At 33.5% G+C, this 23,360-nt stretch overlaps 1 protein-coding gene and 1 pseudogene across 1 annotated transcript; both read right to left on the bottom strand.

Annotated features, from left to right (window-relative positions):
- Window positions 1-4,271: 4,271 nt before the first annotated feature.
- On the bottom strand, window positions 4,272-7,025 carry LOC147299264 (putative Peroxidase 48). Its single transcript, XM_086229758.1, has 4 exons — window positions 6,669-7,025; window positions 5,440-5,637; window positions 4,880-5,045; window positions 4,272-4,788 (listed from the first exon to the last, which is right to left on the bottom strand). Exons 1-4 carry the CDS (start codon window positions 7,023-7,025, stop codon window positions 4,304-4,306), a joined length of 1,206 nt encoding a protein of 401 aa, XP_086085884.1. The 3' UTR covers window positions 4,272-4,303.
- Window positions 7,026-9,884: 2,859 nt separating this feature from the next.
- LOC147299263 (uncharacterized) overlaps window positions 9,885-23,360 on the bottom strand; it is a 25,214-nt pseudogene continuing 11,738 nt past the window's right edge.

Here is a 23,360-nt window from a genome sequence, read left to right as displayed (position 1 = left end):
TTTGTTTTGATTGTAGTTGGCAGTAAGAAGCTGGTAGATATGGATGCATATGCTTGTGACTTTGGGGGGTCAAGTTGGAACGAAGTAAATGTGTTATGTTAAGCTAGGTTTTTTTTTTTTTTTTTTTTTTTTTTTTGTGCCTCTTCTTTTAAGGTAGTTTGACTAAATATATTTTTTGTACAACTGATCACATTTATGGAACCTATTATGTAATGTAATCTTACATATATTTATGAAGTATCTTTTGGTTTAATTCTGAGCATGAGCATGCATTGATATACTATAACTAAGTGCTGTATTGCATTGGTTTTCAATAAAAACCAATGTACCAAAACATTATATACATCAAAATCAAATTGAAATTATTATTTTACACAATGGTTATATGGTTAAAACCAGTTGTACTAAGTGTCGTCCTACAATGGTTTTCAACAGAAACCGTTGTACCGAAGCATTATATACATCAAAATGAAATTGAAATTATTATCTTGCACAACGTTTATATGGTTAAAACCGTTGTTTAAAGTGTCGTCCTACAACGGTTTTCAATAGAAACTGATATACCAAAGCATTATATACATCAAAAGCAAATTGAAATTGTTATTGTACACAACGGTTATTATACATACACCGTTGTCTTAATTATTATTTCACCTCGTGTTTATACTTAAAACAGTTGTAAAATACATGCATTAAGGTATAGAAACCGTTGTCTCACCTATTAGTACACATCGGTTTTTAAATAAAAATCGATGTCTAGATAAGTACGCAACATCGGTATGTCCTAAATCATTGATTTTTTAGGGTGTATATACAACGGTTTTAAATTAAAACCATTGTGTTAATGCTTACAAGACAACGGATATTACCCGTTGTCTATTGGTACCCCAATAGACGTCGGTCGATTAGACGACGGTATTTTGGTAACTTACACAACGGATAAAATCCGTTGTCTATTACGTTTTTTGTAGTAGTGACGTATCTGTTGACTTGGATACGTATCCAAGGCGTATCGGTCCGTATCTGATGCGTATCCGTAACCGATACGTATCAGACACGAGATACGGGACCAAAATGGCGTATCCATGACTACACTAATTGGACCGGAAATTGAAACATAATTTGTGTCATTATTCAACTAGTAAGCATGTATGCATGACAACTTAATTTTCGTTCTAAAACGTGAAAACAATTTTACGTTACTTTAGAGTACGTCTACAACATAAACTGTACAAGTTGGATTCAGTGAGCATTGTAAAGGGACATTAGCTTTGACCGATAACTAATTGAAAATCCATCTTAATTTTAAGAGAAATATTGTTGGCATATCTTGAATCTTTTTTTTTGGGCAAAGGCATATCTTGAATCTAGCTGCTCTTTCACGGTGAATACATGCAATAATTCAACAAGAGGCCATATTCTCTGCATGGGTTGTCTGGTTTTATCTCTTTGCAATCTTTACTCGATCTTATAATTTGCTGTACGTACCTGTACTATTAATGGTTAATTTTTTCTTTAATTGTTTGATATGCCACTTTGCCTGATCCATAGATTGATGATTATTTCGTTTTCTTTCTTTGCTTTTATGAAATCGATAACAAACATGTATCAAGCTAGGTACGTTGAAACTTTGTTCTATTTAAGGTTTTTATATATACTTAAGCCCATATGAATGGTAATTAAAGCTTTACAAGATCGATACATTTATTAGCAGTTTTTATGAATTCATTATGAAACTCATTGGATTTTTGTCCAATCAAGAAACATATCAGCACTTCTCTCTCTCTCTCTCTCTCTCTCTCTCTCTCTCTCTCTCTCTCTCTCTCTCTCTCTCTCTCTCTCTCTCTCTCTCTCTCTCTCTCTCTCTCTCTCTCTATATATATATATACATAGAGGCGGATCCGTGTCATTCTATGTTTGAGACAAGTTTTCAACAGGACGCGCAAATTCCATATAGTATTTTAACGATTCGAACTGTTTATTTTTTAGGTCTCCATTATAAGATCATTCTTGCAAAAAATTAAGTAAATCGGAAATCATTTACCTATAAAGATTAAATTATCAACAAAATAAACACTTGAAGTGTTGACCATTATTTAATCTTATAAGGTAAATGATTTCCGATTTACCTAATTTTTTGCAAGAATGATCCCTTAATAGAGACCTTAAAAATAGACGGTTTTGATCGTTAAAATCCTATATGAAGTGAGTCCTATTGAAAACTTGTGTAAAAAAATATTATGTCATGAATCCTTCTCCTATATATAAATATATATATATATGAGGGAATTACCAAAATGGTCCACTTATTGTTCACTTTGTCTCGGTTTGGTTCATGATTTTTTTTTGCCATTCTGATCCACGAACTTTCTAACATTTGTCATTTTGGTCCATTTCGTCAAAATTTCATAAACAAACATTAAATAGAGGGACAAAATGGTTCGTTTCATTCCTTTTTTTTTCAGTTTTTCTTCTCAATTTTGATCCAACTTTTAACATTGATCTCAAATCTCCACTAAATTCAGCAATCTTATACTAGTTTTGAAGCTATAAATCTCCTAATTACAACCATATAAAAAGTATTTAAAATGAAGCTATAAAACTCGAGATAAATGATCATAAAGTAGGCTACCCGAAACTGACCCATTTTTGAAGAAAATTTCAAGATTTTTGAAATTTCTTCCAACTTCAATTTCTTTCAAATTATCAACGTCTCAAATCAATTTCTTAGGCTACTAGAAACATGTTTAAAGTCTCTTAATCCATCACATAACCTCAAACCGACCTAGAAATCAAAATCTCAATATTAAAAAATTGATAAGTACCCCCCAACCTGAATTCTCATTCAAATATCTTCTTCTTGCATGTGACCCAAAAAACCTAGGAAATAAATGAGAATTGAAGGAGAATTCGGGTTGGGGTGTACTTATCAATTTTTTTAGTTTTGGGGTTTTATATATGTTCTTAATTGAGATTTTGATTTCTAAGTCGGTTTAAGGTTGTGTGATGGATTGAGAGAGTTTAAACATGTTTCTAGTAGCGTAAGAAATTGATTGATGGTGTTGAATTCGAAAGAAAGTGAAGTTGGAAGAAATTTCAAAAATCTTGAAATTTTCTTAAAAAATTGGGTAGTTTCGGATAGCCTATACTTTGTGATAAATTATCTCGAGTTATATAGCTCCGTTTTAAATTCTTTTTATATGGTTATAAAGAGAAGATTCATAGCTTCAAAACTAGTATAATATTGCTAAATTTAGTGGAGATTTTATTGGTTAAAAGTTGGGTCAAAATTGAGAAGAAAAATTGGAAAACAAGGGACGAAATGAATCATTTTGCCCCTCCATTTAACGTTTGTTTATGAAATTTTGACAGAATTGACCCAAATGGCAAACGTCAGAAAGTTTGTGAATCAAAATGACAAAAAAAAAAGATTGTGGACTAAACTAAGACAAAGTGAACAATAAGTGGATCATTTTGGTAATTTCCTCTATATATATATCAAGGTTCAAACTTTGTTCTATTTAAGATTTTATATATGTTTTAATTGTACTTAAAGATTGCAGTTGGTGGGCAGCCTAGTTGGAAAGACCTTAAAGTTTGCTCCTCTACACCCAAGTTCGATTCCTCCTGCCCCTAAATCTCAAAAAATAAACAAATATTGCTAATCTTTGTTGGTGAAGGATTTTGGGGGTTGGTCAACATATGGCGGTTACTCTTTGGTAATATGCAGTCTTGGAGGTCGATAATTAACTAGCTAAAAGCATCTCCTCCCGGCTCCAGCAGGAACAGATTCCATTGATCATGAAACAAAACCCATACAGAGCCTCACTTCTCTGACTGAGAGTGTGATCGTTTCTTTGCACTTTAAGACTTTGGCAATCAATTTTTAACAAAAGTTGTCCTTTTTTTTTTTTTTCTTTCTTTTTGTTTCTTGTAAATCAGATGCTGGCATGGAGTAGCGCACAGAAAATATAGTACATTTCAGTAAAGGGAGTGGCAGCATAACCCGAATATAGTACTCTGCATAGCACAGTAGCATGCAGCACAATTTAATTCAAGAATCACTTTTTTTCCTTTCTGTTCTTATGCTGTAACTTGTAACCAAAGGTACTAAAAGTAATAACAACTAACAATTCATTAACCCTAATTGGTATTCACACCAGACAATGACATGGCTAAAACTTTCTCTAGCAAATGTACAACAAGAGGGTAAAGAATTTAACAGAAGTTATCTTCAAAAGAATGTGCCGTATATCTCCACATCATAAGCCCAGGTTCTCCACTGTGCCTGGGATTGTGTCAGTTAAGAAGTGTAGAGTGGCAAAGAGCAGTCCACTCGGACCTGACCTTGAGATCCAGTGAGAACATTAAGGCCTGACATCTTCATCATAGCCCTGGCGAAGTCCCTGCGAAAGGTTGATCCATCATCTGAAGCATAAGCTCTGACCAATCTAGCAGTCCTCTCATTATCCATTAACTGCTGATCTGCAAAGAGGAGTCCTCTTCCCTTCAACAAGCTCTGGTAGTAGTGAGTGTCAAAACCTGCCCCGGATGGTATCGATGAAGACAATTGTTGATAATATGACATCCCCATTGCAGGCTTCTCACTCAGGCCCCTTGATGCCCATGGAATTCCAAGACTGCTCTTGTTATCATTGTCTTGGCAACTTAGTCTCATCTCTCTGAGGAAAGCGGGAGATACAGTTGAGTCTGGCTGCCCTGTCCCCTTGAAGTTGTTAAGGCGTTCCTGAATGAACTCACAACCTATCTTTCCAATGTTGTGTGCTCCTTTAGATGTAAAACAAAAAGAACACAAATTAAACCAATCTATTTCAACTTCAACAAAAAGAAATAAGGAAGGAACAGAGTTGGTGAGTACCTAGAAGACTGACTGTTTCTCTGTCATTAAAATCTCTGAGTGAGAACAGACGAAGAGTCTCAGTGATATTGTCATCAGGTTTTGGAATCTCAGCCAGTGCTTCATCATAGTAGGACCTGGTGCTATCTCTTCTACCTGTGAAAACTGGATAAAAGGGGCCACCAGCCTGTCATTTCAGATATGACAAACACATCAGAGAAGAAGACAACTAAAAGTGCAAGGAAATACTCAAACAAGCAATAGAATAATATTGAAAGCGGTATGTATCCGTTCCTCTTAAATTCTGAGGAACTAAGAGAAAAAGGAAAAGAAAAATGTTGATTTTCCAATAATTGAAAAATACCAAAGATCAATTCAAGTAAATGTGTGATGGTTTTCTCAATTCTAATAGACAGATAAGAGAAAGAAAATGAAAACTTTTTCCTCGAAAGTTGCTTTAGTATAAGGGAAAAACCAACACAGTGGAGCCTGAAACAAATAATTTGGCCAAGTAAAGATCAACTCTGAAAATCAAAACAGCAAAAAGAACATTTCAGGACTCAGAGAGCAGTGGAGCATACCAGAACAATGCCATCTCTAGTGGCAACAGTAAGTATGTCGGCACAAGATACCACTCCTGGACAAACACTTTCGAGCACCTCTTTGATCTTATCAATTTTATCGAAGCCCTTCAAGGTCTTATTGGGCACAGCCTGCTTCTCAATTGAATAATTTTTATTCCCCTTTCTGTCATCCAAGAGGACGGAAGCATCACAACCCTGATTCAGAACCCCACAACATTAAGAATGAAATGTTGAAAAAATAAACGATGTTCACAAATCAATAGAGACAAAAAAAATTCAGAATTTCACCAAATGGAAAAGCACAATATTGAGCTCAAAAGGAACATAAGAGCCAGCATACCAAGAAACCCCATTTGCATTTGGAAATCAGGAAACATGAAATTCAGAACCAGAAGTCATAACCAGAAAAATTTATGACAGTTAACACAATTTCCTTAGGTCCCAAATACAAGATTCAGAAGGAATATGCATAGCTTTGGAATTAGATAAAGTTCAGAATGGAGAGTCAATATACAGAACGCATCTTGAACAAGAAACAAACTTCCATGCAGTACATAAAAGAACAATACAAAACCTAGATGAAGAACCACAATCTTTACAACCAGAGGAGTTCACAAAGAGCATCATAATACAGAAGGTCAATACCTAGATGAAGAACCACAATCTTAAAGACCAAACTGATCAGTCAACACAGAGCATCAAGACCCATTAATAAGAACAAACACCCCAAGCCATGGTGATCAAAATCACATAAAAGCACATTAGAAGAAGCAATCAAAACCCAATCGAAGGTTAGAACCAAGTGACACAAGAAGCAATCAAAACCCATTTGAGAAAAGAAAACATCAAATTGAAATCCCAGTATTGTAGATCAAAATGACATAAAACCATATTACAAGAAGCAATCAATACCCAATCAAGGTTCGAACCAAGAGACACAAGAAGCAATCAAAACCCATTTGAGAAAAGCAAACATCGAATTGAAAACCCCAGACAGATTCCACAATACCCACATCATCAAGATTAAAAGAAATTCACTGAAAGCAACCGAAACCCATTTGAGAAAAGAAAGCATCAGTCTTGAAACCCCAGAGTTTCAAGATTCACATATTCCACAAAACCCACATCATCAAATTCAAGATTAAAACCAATTCCACTCAATGAACCCAAAACCCAATTGAGAAAAAGCCCCAAACAAGTAAAGAAACGAAGAGATCATGGTATACCTGAATGAAGCAGTCATGGAAGAAGAGGCGCAGTAGCTGAGCCGAGAGATTCTTGTGCTGGTTGTACATCCGAGCCATCACAGACCTCACAATGGCCTCGGCTTCAGGGCACGTGTCCCGGTAGTAATCATACTCGAGGTTCGATGAAGTAGTAGTATTAGTATCCATCATCATCGTCTCCATGAAGAAGTCTTGGCCTCCATCAGTAGATGCCAAAGAAACCAGACTGACCAGTGGTTCTTGGGATGAGGAGGAGAAAGAGTGAAAGGCTCTCTCTGATTTATCTCTTGGGTTTCTCCACGATATCAGCATAGAGAACAACACTACAGCCAAAGCGAAGACCCACCATCCCTTCATTGCACTCAACTGTGCGCGAAGGTGAGTGAGTGAGTGAGAGAGCGGGAAAAGAAAAACTGAAATAGCTTTCCGTTCGGCTGAGACCCCTTCCTTATTTATGTTAATTACACAAGACCCATACGTAAAAGTTATTAAAATTTCAATTGGACCCCAATAACTTGTGAAAATTACAGAAATATATCTTTTAAATAAAAATTAGTTTTACATTATAATTTACAAACAACACTTGAAGTTTTACAGAAATATTTCTTTAAAACCTTTTTTTTTTTATTAGAAGAAGAATTAGTTTTATATCCACAGTTGAAGTTTCATATTTTGCCAACAACACTCATCTAATAAATTTCATAACAACAATTTCGTTATTATTAGAAAACAAAAGCAATTTAGATAAAAAACTGGTTCCTTTTTTTAACCATTTAATGTGTGTGGTCATTCATGTTATAGAAAATGATTAATAAGTCAACTTTTTTTTTTTTTGAGTTGTGGGGAGGGGGGATCGAACTTGGATGTATTGTGAGTAATTCTACGGCCCTTCCAAGTGGGCTACCTAACAACTGCAATTAATAAGTCAACTTTAGACTCCCTAATGATAAATCAATCCACTTTAAGTTTGTAATGTTATAAAGGTCCACCCTTTTTTTTTTAAAAAAAAAAGTGATATAGAAACCTATATCATAATTAGAATGCATTGATTTACAGTGTCGAGCGCTCGGCGTGTCCTTTATTTATTTTTAGTTTTTTACATACAGGGCTATATAGTCACTGTTTGGCATAACAACCTTTATTATGGTTGTTACTGTTGAAATTAGAGTGGATGTGACTCCATAAGCTTAGACTTTGTATTTTACATTGGTTTATTAATTTTTGATATTGTTAATATCCGTTTTCTTCCATGTTGAGCCTAAAACAATATTGGGCCTTAAATTGTATAGGTTTTTACTTATTCTTTGTGCCATAATTGGGCATTTGGTTATGTTATAGGCTTACAGCCCATGTAGAGTAATTGTAAAGGTGAAGGCATAGTCATCTATTATAAATAAGGCCTTCTACCTTTTTAATAGAGGACATGCTCATAATGCTTCATGTAGGGCTCTCATGTGATCTCGTTATACTCTTTGATTTTTCATAATGAACCCCTAAACACAACAAAGTGGACATAACCCGGATTCAATTGAATCGGGTGAAACACTATACATCCTTGTATTCTTTGTGTGATTGTCATTTTATGATATGATTACTGTCATTGATGGCTTCACGAAATTTGTATCATATGTTATGTAAGAAAAAGACATGAGGTATATCATTTGATTATAGAATGTTATGTAAGTATTTTTTTTATGTGATTTTTTGATAGTTACTGTTGGACATTGAAAATTATTGTTATTGTCGAACGATAACTATATTGTAATAACAATATTGTGAAACACAGAAAAAAATAATTGTCAAGCACTCGATGTTCGTGCTGACCTTTTGGTTCATTAAAGTGGACATGCCTATCATCGTGTCAATCTATCATACTGTTTTTTGTTTTGGGCTTTAAAAAAAAAAAACCCCCCTTCACGAGTTCCTTGAAACTTTTATGCATCACTTCAAGATCATAGTAGTTAAAATTCGGTTGCTTTAGAAAAGAAAAAAAAAAAAAAAGGATATGGCTACTGGCTAGGGTTTTTGCTAGGAAAATAAAAATATAGGTTGCTCGAAATTTCAAAAAGCAATTTAAAATTAATGTAAAGGGCCAAAGCCCAAAACAAATTATGAACAGCTAGCTGGAAGATTCTTTTGGGTCTTGCAGAACCAATCAAGTCATCCAGCGGCCCAGCCTATCTGCCGCAATTCATAACGAGTAAATACATAGCATTGGGGTCTCTTTTATGCTCTTGTGAACTAGAGATGTGTCAATGGCTGAATCCACTTCAACAAGCATGGGTGTCTTATTTAATCAAAAAAAAAAAAAAATGAAAAAGCAAACGGGAGATCCATATAACATTTTATATTAGTCACTGTTTTATTTTTCTAATATTTATTATTATTTTTTACATTTTTGAATAAATTACCTGTAGATCCAATATTAGTAAAACTTTAACCACAAATACACATTATACACCCAATTTGTATGTTAAGCTAAAGGACAGTTGCACGTATTTTATCATATAGCACTTTCTAACATTGAATCCTAATCTGCGATGGTGCTCAGAGCCGAAGAGCAAAGCCAGCTTCAACTTGTCGAATGCAAAGACATCGTAGGATGAGGAAGACCTTTTTAAAGTGATCGATATATGTAAGCTTCACGACCTTTGGTTCCATTCAACTTCTATTCACATACAGGGCCGTCTCAAACATTTAGGAGGTCCTGTGCCAATTAACAAAAGTAGGCCCTTTCTTACATATTGTACTGAAAAAAAAATAGTCAAACAATTCTATGTTAACTAAACAAGAACATCAATTAATTGCTTATAAACAATTTGTCTACAAAACAAGAACATCAATTAATTACTAATAAACAATATATTTTTCTACATAACAATTGATGCTAATCACATAATTTTATATATATATATATATATATATATACAATTATACATATACAAACCTAGATGCCTTGTAATCTTCTAGATGTGGTAACATAGCCATCAATTCCAAAATCTCCACAAAAGCTCAAATATTTGTTGGTATACACACCTTAGAACAAAACAAACAAAATAGTATTATTTAGCATGTTTCACTTAAATATAGAACACATCAAAAAAAAGAAAAAATAGTCGAAGATACTTACAAGAAACCAAACAGCCAACAAGCAGCAACTATCCAACTTCAAACAACAAAATGGCCCAAAAGAATTAACTAACATGGATCACAGTTTCATCTAAATCTCGTTCTTCTTGCCTTTCTAGAAGCAAAATCATTCATTACACTGTCATAATCAATTTTCTCAAGAATATCATTTTCAATTGAAATCAAAGCTAGTCCATTCACTCTTTCTTGCGACATTGTTGATCGCAAGTAAGATTTCAACAATTTCAATTTTGAAAAACTTCTTTCTGCAGAAGCAACTGTAACAGGTACAGTTAACAATATCCGATAAGCAATGCATGCATTTGGAAAACAATTCAACCTTTTCAAAAAATTTAATATATCAACAGCTGCCTTTGTTTCGTTTGGTAAAAGCTGTCGTAACAGCTTTAATTCAACAAATAGATCATTACTATCAACATCAGACAAATTCTCATTTTGTAAAATAGTTTCAAGATGACTGCAACATGTTTTCAAATCATTGTCATCCAATGAATTTAACTTCTCTGAACTGAACATAAATCTAAAAATATCTTCATATACTTGATATTGTTCAAATCTCCTATTCAATGAACCAATAGCTTGATCAACAATATAGAGGAAATAATTTATTTTAAAAGATTCTTCAGGTGATTCAGAACAAGTTGTTGACTCACTAACATTCTCATCAAAATGCTTCTTTCTACGAATTTTGCGTTTTTCAACAAACATCGGATCAACTTCCATTTGAGTAGTAATCTCTTTGGCAACAATCATAGCTTGGGCAAACCCAGTTTCTCTATATTTTTCAAAAAAAAACAACCAACCCTTTCACTTGAATCATAGCAATATCAATAAGCATTTCTTTAGACTATAAAGATTTGCTAACCAAGTTAACAGCAGATAACATGTCAAACCAAATTACCATGCCTAACAAAAACTCAAAGTTTCCAAGTTCATTTCTTGCTAAAGAACCAGCCTCACTTTTTATTTTGGGATCATTATCAACATTTGCTAATTCAAGTAAAGCCTCTCTAACTTGTAGAGTTTGGAATCTTAGTGGTTTAACACTATTAACACGACTCTCCCAACGTGTGGTCGACAATGATTTAAGAGTTCCTTTTAAATTATCTTTCAAAATTTTCCAACGCTTTGTAGAATTAGAGAACAATGTATAAATACGTTGTATCACACCAAAAAAATCTTTTGTTTTTCCACAAGAGTTTGCCATATCACATAGGGTCAAGTTAAGACTATGGCAGCCACATGGTGTGTATAATGCTCTCGGATTCACATCCAAGAGTCTTTTTTGTACACCTTGATGTTTCCCTCTCATATTTGATCCATTATCGTATCCTTGTCCTCTAATATCATCAATATCAAGATCAAGAGTTTTCAAAACATTTTGCAATTCATGAAAAATCCCTTGCCCCGATGTATCATTCACATTTAAAAATTCCAAGAAAAATTCCTCTATTTTTATTGGATAAGTGGAAACATCAATACATCGCAAAATCAATGTCATTTGTTCTTCATGACTTACATCAGGAGTACAATCAAGCATCACAGAAAAATATTTTGCTTCTTTAATTTTCTTAATGATTGTACTTTTAATCTCAAAAGCTAACATACTTATCAGCTCATTTTGGATGTTATGACCAAGATAATGATCATGGATCTCACTATCTTTAATACGTCGAACATGCTCTTGCATTGGTGGATCCCATTCTGCAATCATTTCAACTTGGCCTAAAAAGTTATCATTATTTTTTTGGTAAATCTTCTCATTAGACCCCTGAAATGCCAAGTTATTCTTAGCAAGATATTTCACAATTGAAATTATTCTCACTAATATATACATTCTTCCAATGTACCTTCTCTTGCCTGATTTGGTCTTGAACAACTTTATCAATTGTATCATTTTTTCCAAATCTAAGACGCAAATCCAACCAAGTGGTCATGTTAGTGAGATGCTCAGCACTTGTTTCATGCTCTTTAAGTCTACCACTAAGGTGCACCCAATCTTTGTACCCATCATTTGCTAATTGACCATTATTATAACCTCTTTTAAACAACTTATAACAAAAACAAAACACTTTATCAACATCCTTTGAACAAACTAGCCAACTTCTATCATGTTTCTCTCCATTTAATAAATAACGAGTGTAATATGTAGAAGAGAAACATCTACCAAGTTAATCTTTAGGGCCTTTCTCTATTGACAAATTTCTTATCAGACCTTTTTCCACCAAGACATCTATCCATTTGGTATCAAGACTATCCCAAATTCTTGGATCATAAATGTCTATAGGAATGGATTGAGTTGGTTGGTTATTAACTAAATTATTAACATCCTCACAGACATCATTCTCATCATGGCTTAAATCACCAACACTTGCATTACCCTCATTTTCAGTTTGACCTATATCATCAACTAATTCATTAACATCATTGTGTTGTTCTGTTTCAGTTTGACCTATATCATCAACTAATTCTTCAACATCATTGTGTTGCTCATTGACTATTCCTTCTATTGAATCTTGTGGTTCTTTAACAAAGAACCTATCAAGAGCTCCTCTTTGAGATTGAACTAATTCTTCATGTTTCCTTTCCTTTAAACGCTTATCATAACCAAATTGATATTTTTTAACGACCCATTGTATATAACAACAAATAGATAAGGAGACTAGAGAGACCTAACCTTCAATATCTTCAAATCTTTCCCAACAATAGCCTTTTGTTGTATGATTTCATCTTTCTCACTTCTCAACTACAATTAAGAAGATAAAATAGTGATGATTTAATTTATTTTGCACAACTCCAAAATAAATAAACCAAAACCAAAATAATGAAAAAATTCATAAGTTAGTAAAGAAAATAAATACCTGACAAAGTGACAATTAGAAGAAACACAAGAGAGAGGTCCAGAGGGGATGGCACCTAGCTCAGGACCAAATCAAAACAACCAGGGAAAAGGAAAGTGGGAAAAGAAGAGGCAAATCATGAGAGAGAGAGAGACGCCAAAATCAAAGACTCAAAGAAAATACACGCACAAAGAGTCAGAGCCTTAGAAAATCTATCTTGTGGGGTTGAGCTTTTTTACTTAATTAGATTTTTTTTTAAGGAAGTACATGTATGGACCTAAAAAAATTTGGGGGCCCTGCGCGGTCGCACATGCCCACCCCCCTAATAGCCGGCCCTGTTCACATACTTCGATCATTTCGCATATTTTTTTTGTTTGGCTTCATTGAAATTCAAATTGTTTACTAATTTTCTCGATTTATATAAATATTCATTGTTTCGAACTCAATTTGTATCTATTTTCGAGTTAGTGTTTAGAGCTAAAATGGATTTCACTATTTAATTTCTTCTCTTTTTCAATTTTTGATGGATTTGCTTTGCTTTTCCCGAAAACTCCAGAAATTCTATGAGTCTCACTTTGTTGAAGTAACTAAGTTTGATTTCTCGCTTGTTTGCTCCCCGACTTTCATAATAAACGTAAATTTTGAACGAATTATATTTTGATTCAAAATCGAGGAAATCAAAAATCTAATCAAGGAGGCAATGCCGAAGATGTTAAGAAGCTTCAAGACGTAGGGATCTACACATGCAATGGCTTAATGATGAGTTTTTTATTTTTTGATAGAGAAGATGCATCTGCAAAACTTTTTATTTTTAATTGGCTTTTTATCATTTTATCCACCTGAGCTTTGACCATTTTTTACTTCACCACCTAATAAATTTTTTGATTCAATGTGGCACCTTAATTTATAAAAAATTTCAATGTCAGACCTCCATTACATTCCGTCATATTTTCCATTAACAATGAGTATATTTTGGTTTTTCTATTTTAATTGGCTGGAGGTTGTTGTTCATCATCTTCAACCTCAAGCCCCTTGTTTTCCTGTTTTTATCTCAATTTCACCTCTACTTTTGACCAATCAAATCTCCACAAAAATCAATCATCTTATACTCATTTTGAAGCTATGAATCTCCTCTTTATAACCATTAAGAATTCAAAATAGAGCTATGAAACTCGAGATAATTGATCACAAAAGAATTCAAAATAGAGCTATGAAACTCGAGATAATTGATCACAAAAGAATTCAAAATAGAGCTATGAAACTCGAGATAATTGATCACAAAGTAGGTTACCTGTAACAGCTAAATTTTCTAGAAAATTGCAGATTTTCCAAATTTCACCCAATTTCAATTTCCTTGGAATTTAACACTCCAAATCAATTTTTTAGCTTACATGTTTATAGCTTCCAAATCAATCACCTAGCCTCAAACCAACCTAGAAATCAAAATCCATCAAGAACATAAACCCCAAAATTGAAAATTACTCAGTGCACTCCAACTCGAAAATCTCTTCCTTTCTCACTCACTCACTGTTCTTCTCCTCTTGTTTCTCTTTCTCTCTTTCTCTCAAAACCCCAAAACTGAAGAGGATTAATATATAGCTTGGAGAAGAAAAAAAAAAAAAAAAGAGCGAAAATGCTTTGGGTTTGCCTACTGTTCACTTGGGTTTATGTATTCTATATGTTTGTGTAATGGGTTGTGAGTTAGAGTGAAGGATTTTGGTATGCATATGGGATTTTCAATGGCGAATGAAGAGGAGGCAAAGATTTGAGTAATTAGCTGCCATTGTTGTCAAAGAGTTTAGAATATGGGATGTGAGATGATTTTGTGGATTTTCAATTGGGAATGAAGAGTAAGGAATATATGTATTGAATGAATATCCTTTATGGAATGAAATATATGGAATTTATGAAATGGAATTGATGGAATTGATGCTTATAACTTTAGAAAACTTAAAGGCATTTGCAAGTTAAATTGAGGATTTTGTGTTGATGATATTTTTTGCTTTGGTGATTTTCAGTAGGTGTGATGGAAAATTGGAGGGAAAAGAAAAGTGGGAGGGAGGGAAAGGGACTGGGACCCTTCATCCCTTGATCTGTTTGGTAGAAGGGAGCTCGAGTAGTACTCGAGTGCTACCCAAGAAACTATAAGTTGTGTTACTAATTCGGTTATATATCCTACTTGAGGGGACCTCAAGTAATACTTGAGTGCTACTCGAGAAACTATATGTAAGTTGTGTAATTCGGCTATCCTACTCGAGAGAGCGTGCTATTCGAGAAACTATATATAAGTTATATATGTAATTCGGCTATCCTACTCGAGGGGACAACGAGTGCTACTCGAGGAACTATATATAACTTGTGTAATTCGGCCATCCTACTCGAGTGCTACTCGAAAAGGGTTTAGAGGAAAAGACCAAAAACCCCATAAAAAATGGGTCACGTGCCCAAAATGTGCTAATAATTGACGGAAGCTAACAGAGGTCTGACATTGAATTTTTTAAAAAAATTAATGTGCCACATCGAGTCAAAAAATTTATTAGGTGCTGAAGTGAAAAATAGGTCAAAGTTCAGGTAGGTAAGTTGATAAAAAAGCCATTTTATTTGTTATGGAGAAGATGCATATATATGCAATTTTTTTGCTAGAAATAATTTATTTTGAAAGCCATGCATCTGCATCATGTTACAGATGCATATGATGCATCTTAAGATCATTTGAATTATTTTATAGATGCATTTGCATGCATATAATTTTTTTAAAAAAATATTGTTGCATGTCATTAAATTTTTTTTTTTTTGCATGTTGTTTAAATAAACAATATGTTTGCATGTCATTTTGTAGATGCATCTGGAAGCATATGCTTTTTTGTTTTTAAAATATTCATACATATGATGCTCCTTGATGTCGTTTAAATTTTTTCTTTCTAAAAAAAAAGTGTAAATAGTGCGCGTGAGTAGCAACGGATGACTAGTGTGCATGAATAGGTGAACAATAGCGGGTTTTTTAAAATTTAGCTTGAAACTTAAGTCTTGGGCCAGCTAGTTATCGTTGTAAGGATCTTTGTTTGTCCTCCTAGGTAAAGAACCCTAAAAATTAACAAAGTTACCATGACAAATTTAGCTTCTCTATTTCTCTTGTTTTTTACTTATTTTTTAATTTATGTCCTATATTACAATTATGCATGGTTACATAAAATAAAAATAGATGACTAGGGTGCATTCCTTCGTCAACTTAGATTTTTGATTGTACAATTATACCTTTTGAAAATTTGATTGAACTCCTTTAGGTACATTTGGATGCATATCCTAATTAACATTTATTAGTGTCCAGTCACTATTTTTATTTTCTTTAATATAATAAAATTTATTACTTATCTCCTAATAATAAATCATATTTGAAAAATTGTTCGAATAAAAATATAGGTGCGTTACTTTTTGTAAGCTTTATTTATTTAAATATTCTCTATAGTAGATATATGATTGATTTTTTTTTTTTAACATCATCGACGCTACTTCACTTTTTTAATTGACCCATTTCCCTGACGGGTTTAACCCGGCCATATAGGGTATAAAAAGGCTTGTGGAGGCTGCATGTTACGTTTTAACATTGAGATTTTGGACAAACTACTTTGATCAATAAGACTGCAGTATTGACTTTCGATCTCAAATGAGGGTAATTAAGATGATGAATTATGATTCTCTTTTTTCAAGAAGATGACAACGAAAATTCTGTTGAGTACATTTTCAAACGACAATTTTGGGTGCAATTAGACTTTGAATTAATTCAAAAAATTGCCTATGATAAGATAGATTGCAATCCTTTAATTTTTCTTTTTGGATTAAAAAAGGGAGGTGATTTTTGCACTCTTTTTTTCTCTATTTGCACTCCTTCTAATTTTTTTAAATGTTTGTATATATTTTTATTATTTATTTTCCACATATGCCCTTTGGCTTTTAATTATAGAATGTCACATATGCAACATTAAATCCTACACATTTAATTTCTTAAAATTGTCATAATAATATATCTATTTCTATAACTCTCTTTTAAAAAAGAAGAAAAAATTATGTAATTCTCTACACTTCTGTCCGTCTTCATGATATATAGTACATCTCTCTTTTCTTATTAAGCTGTCATGTGACATTCATTTTTTTTAAAATCAAATATGCTACAAATAAGTAGTGGTTGCTTGGCATGGGAACATTTTTCTTAGCAGTGTCAAAAGACCTAAAAATAAGGGAGTGGACTAATTGAAAACCCCAATTAATTTCATAACACAAAACCTACCATCAAAAGAAGAAGATACATAAATCATGACCCTCATGAAGAAAACGAAAAAAAATATGACAGGCTAAATATTTTCCTAATGAAGTTTAGAATGATGATTGAAAGTACGTACAAGACTGGTTCACAAAAGAAAAAAAATGGCATAGAAGGCAAAAAGATGTAATATGAAGAAGATACGACGAGGGGGAGAGAAAATTATTTATTTTTATTTTTTTAATAAGTATGAGAGAATTTAGGAAAAAATAATTATTACTGAAAGATAATTAAAATAAACATTCAACAGCCATAAAGGGTAAATTTGGAAAAATATATAATAAAAATATACAAAATACTTTAAAAAAGGAGATGGAGTGCAAACGAAGAAAAAAAGAGTGCGCAAATCGCCTCCCTTAAAAAAATACTTTATTGAAGAAAACTAAACAGAGTTACAATTAAATTGAAGCTGTTGTTGAAGCCATACATGAGCTTCCTCCACCTAACTAATAATATCTACACAATGTAAAACAAAACGGGCAAGAGCATGTGCAATCTCATTACAATTATAGATACATTACTACATCAAAACCCAAACAATTGAATCCAAACTCTCTTAGCCTCCTCCAAAAGGTGCCTGTCAGGGACTAAATTCTCCTCCATCTTCTGAAATCAAATGAACTCCAAGAGAATAAAAGAAAATCCAATATCCAAGACAAACTGGATCCCGTGGAAAAACGTCAATCTCTAATTGTTAGGAGGGAGCAATACTACCAAGAGTGAGGACCATAACATCCACAACCTCTCCGTGCGATCACGAACAATTGCACCTGCACCTCTCACCGCCAAAACGGGATCGAAAGCACCATTAACCCTAAAAGACAACTGAATAAACATCAACAAAAAACTGGTTAGATTTCATCTCTATTGACAAAAAGTCAGAAAAAAAAAAACCCTAGACAAACTTTTTCTAAGAATAAGAAAAGTGACTCAACAAAACAAAACAAAAACGAACCCTCGATCAAGAAAGGGACTCGAAACTTAAGAAAACTAAATCACTAGCCTACAGTAGCCTTAAGGATTCTCAGGTTGTCACAGACAAAATTTTGGAATTTTTTATTTTTTTTTAAAATTGGTTGCAATCCTGTAATTTTATGGTGGAGATAATTTTCAGATATTAATTGGAAAATAAATACGAATTTTATTTAATTGGGATTGTGACAATCTTTTGTAACATATTTTTTAGGAGGGAAGCAATCAAAAATTAGAAAGAGACAAATGTTTAGTCTAAGATTGAAGATGATGAGATATCGGATCCCAAAATTCCCCCTTTAGTTTAGGGAGCAAAATATGAAATAGATTCGTAACACTTTATTTTATTTGAATTGAGCTACAAAAACCCTTTACACAGTTAGAATTTAAACAAGAAAAAACTAAATAAGTAAAGAATCCAAATCCTTATTTTTTATTGGTCCACTCTTTAGTTTTGTGAAGTTTAATTTTTTATTATGTATTTTGCAGTTACTATATTACAAAATCAATAGAAAATGATTTTCTTATAAGTGATTCGTCAATTTACTAGTCGCCATTGGAGTTACTACTTTTTTATATTATTCTGCTAGAGAGATTTAAATTACGATGACTTGCAAATGTTCAAGTTTATATTTTCCTTTAGCTATAATATTCCTCTTGACGCATTGATGAAGTGTGTGGCGGATGGGGGTGGAAGGAGTGCCTACACCAAGGCAAAGGGAAATAGCGTACTACCCTACCCTGTAGCCCTTAATTCCTTTATTAAAAACCCTAAAACCACTACCAGTCTTTTTTAAGCATGCATACATATTGAAAACATAGTTTATTAAACACTCAACTATTTTACTTTACATACATATGACTTTACTTCACAACAATTTTTTCTCACAACAATACTAAACTAAGCCCGAATCTAAGAACTCATAAAATGGAATAGACTCTAAGTCTCCCTTGTACTTACAAATGTTTCATTTAATTAAAATTTTCAATTGAAAAGCTTTATATAAATTCAGAGACCAAAATGAAAAACCTGTCAAAATTCAAAAAAGCGTCAATATATTAAATACTTATTAATGTTTTAGTTGTGTGGCTCAATCCAAGTCATGGCTGTGGATGAAGTTATATTAAAAAAGTGTATTCAACAATCAACAAGATATAAGAGAAATTTTATTCAATAACCCTTTTAAATACCCCTTAAACTTTTTTGACCCCTTACCCCCAAAACTAACAATAATGACCCTTTTACATTTTTCAAACCAAAATGAAAATGTCACCACAGTCCACCATGTGTCACCAAAAATTCGACAAATTGCTGCACCTTCTTCCACAGTCCACCATGTGTCCACATGGTCGCCATAAGTCGATTTGTGTCGACCACAAATTCCACCATGTGTCGACAACAAATTCCACAAATTCAACCATGTGCTGTAGCACCACCATGTTTCTAGGTTCTTCTTCTTCTCTCTCATTTATGTGTGCTCATTTTAATGTACATAAAAATACCAACACACGAGAATGAAAACTTTTTTAATATCTATTTGACTAACAGAGCATGTTAATGGGTTTATCAGCACAATGGAAGGTATAGGAAGGAGACAATTTGGAGTTGGGAGGGTAAAGAAAAAACTGGGTTGGCTGAGGAATGAGTGAGTGAGGGAGGGAAGGAGGGAGGGCGCGGGTGGTGAGCAGCGCTGTGGGTGCGGGCATCGAGCGGTGCTGTGGGCGTGGGTGGCAAGCGGTGTTGTGGGCATGGGCGGCGAGCGGCGCAGTGGACCAGGTTTCGGATCTGCGCGATTATTTGGACTAGAGCCATCTAGTTTTCGTTTCAGATCTACTTTTGGTTTAGTTTTGGTTTCGGATATGCTTTTCCAACACTAGAGGCTAGGCTAGGCTAGTTTATGACTGAATTCGAACATCACACTGTGAGGATAGCCCAGATGGTGTACTGACCAATATGGTGATATGATTTTTTCTAGAATATGAGTAAAGAAATAATGAATTCAATGCTATACCCAAGGAATAAAATTTTGGGTTTCGATTTTTAAATTTCGACAAAAATTTGACGGAAATGACTGAAATTGCTATCAAAATACGGAAATTTTGAATGAAACTTTACCATATGCTTATTTAACATATTATCTACTAAATTGATAAAAAAAATTGAAGAAACCAAATTATATAGTAGGTTTTATGTGATATAAGATAAATATAATGCACGCTGGAGACAAATACTGTTAAATAAAATTTGTATATTATTTATACTGTATAATCTATACACTAAACCCTATGTATTTTATAATCTATATTCTATATTGTTTAGGATATGGTATATGATATTAGAGTTTAGGCCATTTAGGGTATTTTAAATTATTTTTTATATAGAAATATATTATAGTTTACTAGTTTAGGGTTTAAAAACAATTAAATGAAACTCCAAAATGGTCAAACGAAACTCCAAACCATTTTTTTTCTTTACAATTGCCCAAAGGCCTCAATCCCTAATCAATCATAAACCTTTTAATTTTTTTCTCTTTTTTATTTTTTTTTCCTTTTTTCCTTTTTTTTTTTCTTTTTTTTTTCTTTTTCTTTCCTTCATTTTCTCTTTTTTTTTTTCTTCTTTTTCCTTCCTTTCCTTTCTTCTCCCCCCGAGTTCAGCTCCATTGTTTTCTCTTTTTTTTTTTTCTCTCTCTCTCTCTCCCCTGCCATCCCCCCTGCCGTCGCCCCACACCGTTGCCCCCTGCTGTAGCCCCCCCGCCGTCGCCCCCCTGCCGTAGCCCACCGCCGTCGCCCCCCTGCCGTCGCCCCCCTGTCGCCGCCTGCCATCGCCTCTTTCTCCTTCGATCTCCCCCCTGCCGCTGCTGCTGCTACTGCTGCTGCTGCCCTGCCGCCCTGCCGCCCCCCGCCACCCCTTCTTTCTCCCTCGACTGTGCAGGTGAGGTAAGTTGGTTAGCTGGGTTATTGGGTTGCTGTGCAGGTGTCGAAATTTTGACGAAATTCAAAAATTTTGGTTGTTAGGGTGTTCAAAATTTCGCCGAAACATTTCGAATTTTTTGTCGAATTAGTGTTAAAATTTCGGACCCCCTCAAAATCAAAATTTAAACCCTTGCAATACCATTTTTATTGCAAAAATTCGACAAGTTGCTTTACCAGCAAAGATGACTTTTGTTTCATTTGTTATTGATTAAATCAATATCATGGTTAATTTGGGGTCCTTGAATTTGTTCATGGTTTTGGGTTTCAGCCTTCAATCAGATGAGGGAGGGAGGGAGAAAGAAAGAACAAACAAAAAAAGGAGAAATTATTCGGTGGTGCGGATATACCACGTGGCATATCCTAGTGGTGTATCCCTCCAATAAAATTTTAACACCTGACCTTACAAATAAAACTAAAAAAATTAGAAAAGTCTCATTCTATATATCTTACAGACTTTTAGCCGCTATCGGAGGTCCTCCTACGAGCGGAAGACCCATAACACAGAGATGAAAAGGTCCCAATAAAAGTAGAGACCATGGCGCTGAAGGTGCTTAGAGGATTGGCATGCCTACCGCCCCATGGTTCCGTGTACCCATATCTTAATATTTTATAATATAAAACTATAACTAAAAGCTTTCTTAATCTTCTTTTTCCCTCTTAATTTTTTTTCTTAAGAAACGTCTTTGTGCAAAAGAACAACAAAATACCCACATACCTGAACTACGGTACCTCTCAATTATAAGTCATAATTTTAGAAGTTTGGAATATGAAAACAGGTATACGAGTCATGAGAGAGAGGATTAATTATCTTGATGTTATTCACAAGTGACTAATTGTGATGGTTGTGGTTGAGTTCTTCTGGGCCAAATTCAATTTAATGGTTGTGGCTTTAAACTGCAACCTTAGGGGAGATTGAGGATGGGTTGGATTTTGAGATCGTTTAAGATTGGGTTGCTCTGGCATCGATGTGTTTAGACTATTTAGCGAACGATCATCGATCAGAAAAAAGCATGGTCTCTTCAAGAGAAAGTTTTTTTAACACTTTTTTTTTTTTAAAAAAAGACATGTGATAGTATTTAAAGGGAAGGGATAGGGTTTAGGGATATGTCACATGGTGTATCCGTATCACCGAATAATTTCTCCAAAAGAAGCTACAATAAAAAAAAAAAATTTGAGTTTTATATGAAAGGTGTATTATTGACATTTTACATGAAAGAAGGTATAAAAAAGTAAATTTTGAAGAGTGGGGGTCAAAAAAATTTAATGGATATTAAAAAAAGTTTCTGAGTTAAATTATCCAAGATATAATTGCATGGAGGCTTTTTGAGATAACGCCTACAATTAATGAGGTCCAATGAACCTAACAATAATGAGCCACTTTAGTCCGTATACCAAAGTGAAAAAGCATTTATAAACAAATCGGAAAAAATTATTAATATCTTGTTTGGTTAAAAGTGATTTAGAAGACCATTGACGTAAGGAGGGACGTATAATACACTATGTGAAAAGTGATATATCAAGAAGCTAGCAAATAGTCCAGACAGTATCTCTCAATAAGGGATTACTACCATTTTGCTCCCCAGACTATTACACTTGTATCAGTTTGCTCCCCAGACTTCTAATTTGGAAAATTAAGGACTCTAACTTTTTCAATTTTACCAATTAAGGTTCTTTTGTCAATTTACACATTTTTTATCCAAATCTTTGAGGGCAAAATGGTCCCTTCCAATTAGATCTTATCATTTTTTCCTCATGCATCATTTTTTCTCTTTTATTTCTTGCTAAATTTTGCTTGATCATCTCGAAATTTTAGATGAAAAATGTATAAATTGACGGAATAACCTTAATTGGCAAAATTGAAAAAGTCAGGGTCCTTAATTTTCCAAATTAAAAGTCTGGGGAGCAAACTGATACATGTGTAATAGTCTGGGGAGCAAAATGACATTAATCCCCTCTCAATAATCATGGCAACTAACAGCAAGGAATAAAATTTCGGGTTTCGAGGAAATTTCGATGGAAATTTCGACGGAAATTTCGAAGATTTTTAAATTTCGACAAAAATTCGACGGAAACGATGAAAATTATTATCAAAATACGGAAATTTTGAATGAAACTTCACAATATGTTTATTTAACATATTATCTACTACATTGATAAAAAACATTGAAAAAAATCAAATTATATGGTAGGTTTCATGTGATATGTGATGAATATAATGCGCGCTGGAGGCAAATACTATGAAATAAAATTAGTATAATGAATAAATAAAATTGATATATTATTTATACTCTATAATATATACACTAAATTCTATATACTTTATAATCTATACTCTATATTATTTAAGATATCGTATAGAATATTAGGGTTTAGGTCCTTTAGGATATTTTTAATTATTTTTTATATAAAAAGGTATTAGAGTTTATTGGTTTAGGGTTT

Source organism: Dryas octopetala, chromosome 1 (assembly GCF_963921425.1).
Source record: "Dryas octopetala chromosome 1, drDryOcto1.1, whole genome shotgun sequence".
NCBI classification, from domain to species: domain Eukaryota; kingdom Viridiplantae; phylum Streptophyta; class Magnoliopsida; order Rosales; family Rosaceae; genus Dryas; species Dryas octopetala.
This window is presented reverse-complemented; position numbering and strand designations above follow the sequence as displayed.

Excerpts from the sequence above, each read along its gene's own strand:
- LOC147299264 (XM_086229758.1), bottom strand. The coding sequence starts at position 7,025 with ATGAAGGGATGGTGGGTCTTCGCTTTGGCTGTAGTGTTGTTCTCTATG. Across the intron at positions 5,638-6,668 it reads TCCATGACTGCTTCATTCAG|GGTTGTGATGCTTCCGTCCT; the intron begins GTATACCATGAT and ends GTTCTGAATCAG. Across the intron at positions 5,046-5,439 it reads CTAGAGATGGCATTGTTCTG|GCTGGTGGCCCCTTTTATCC; the intron begins GTATGCTCCACT and ends CTGAAATGACAG.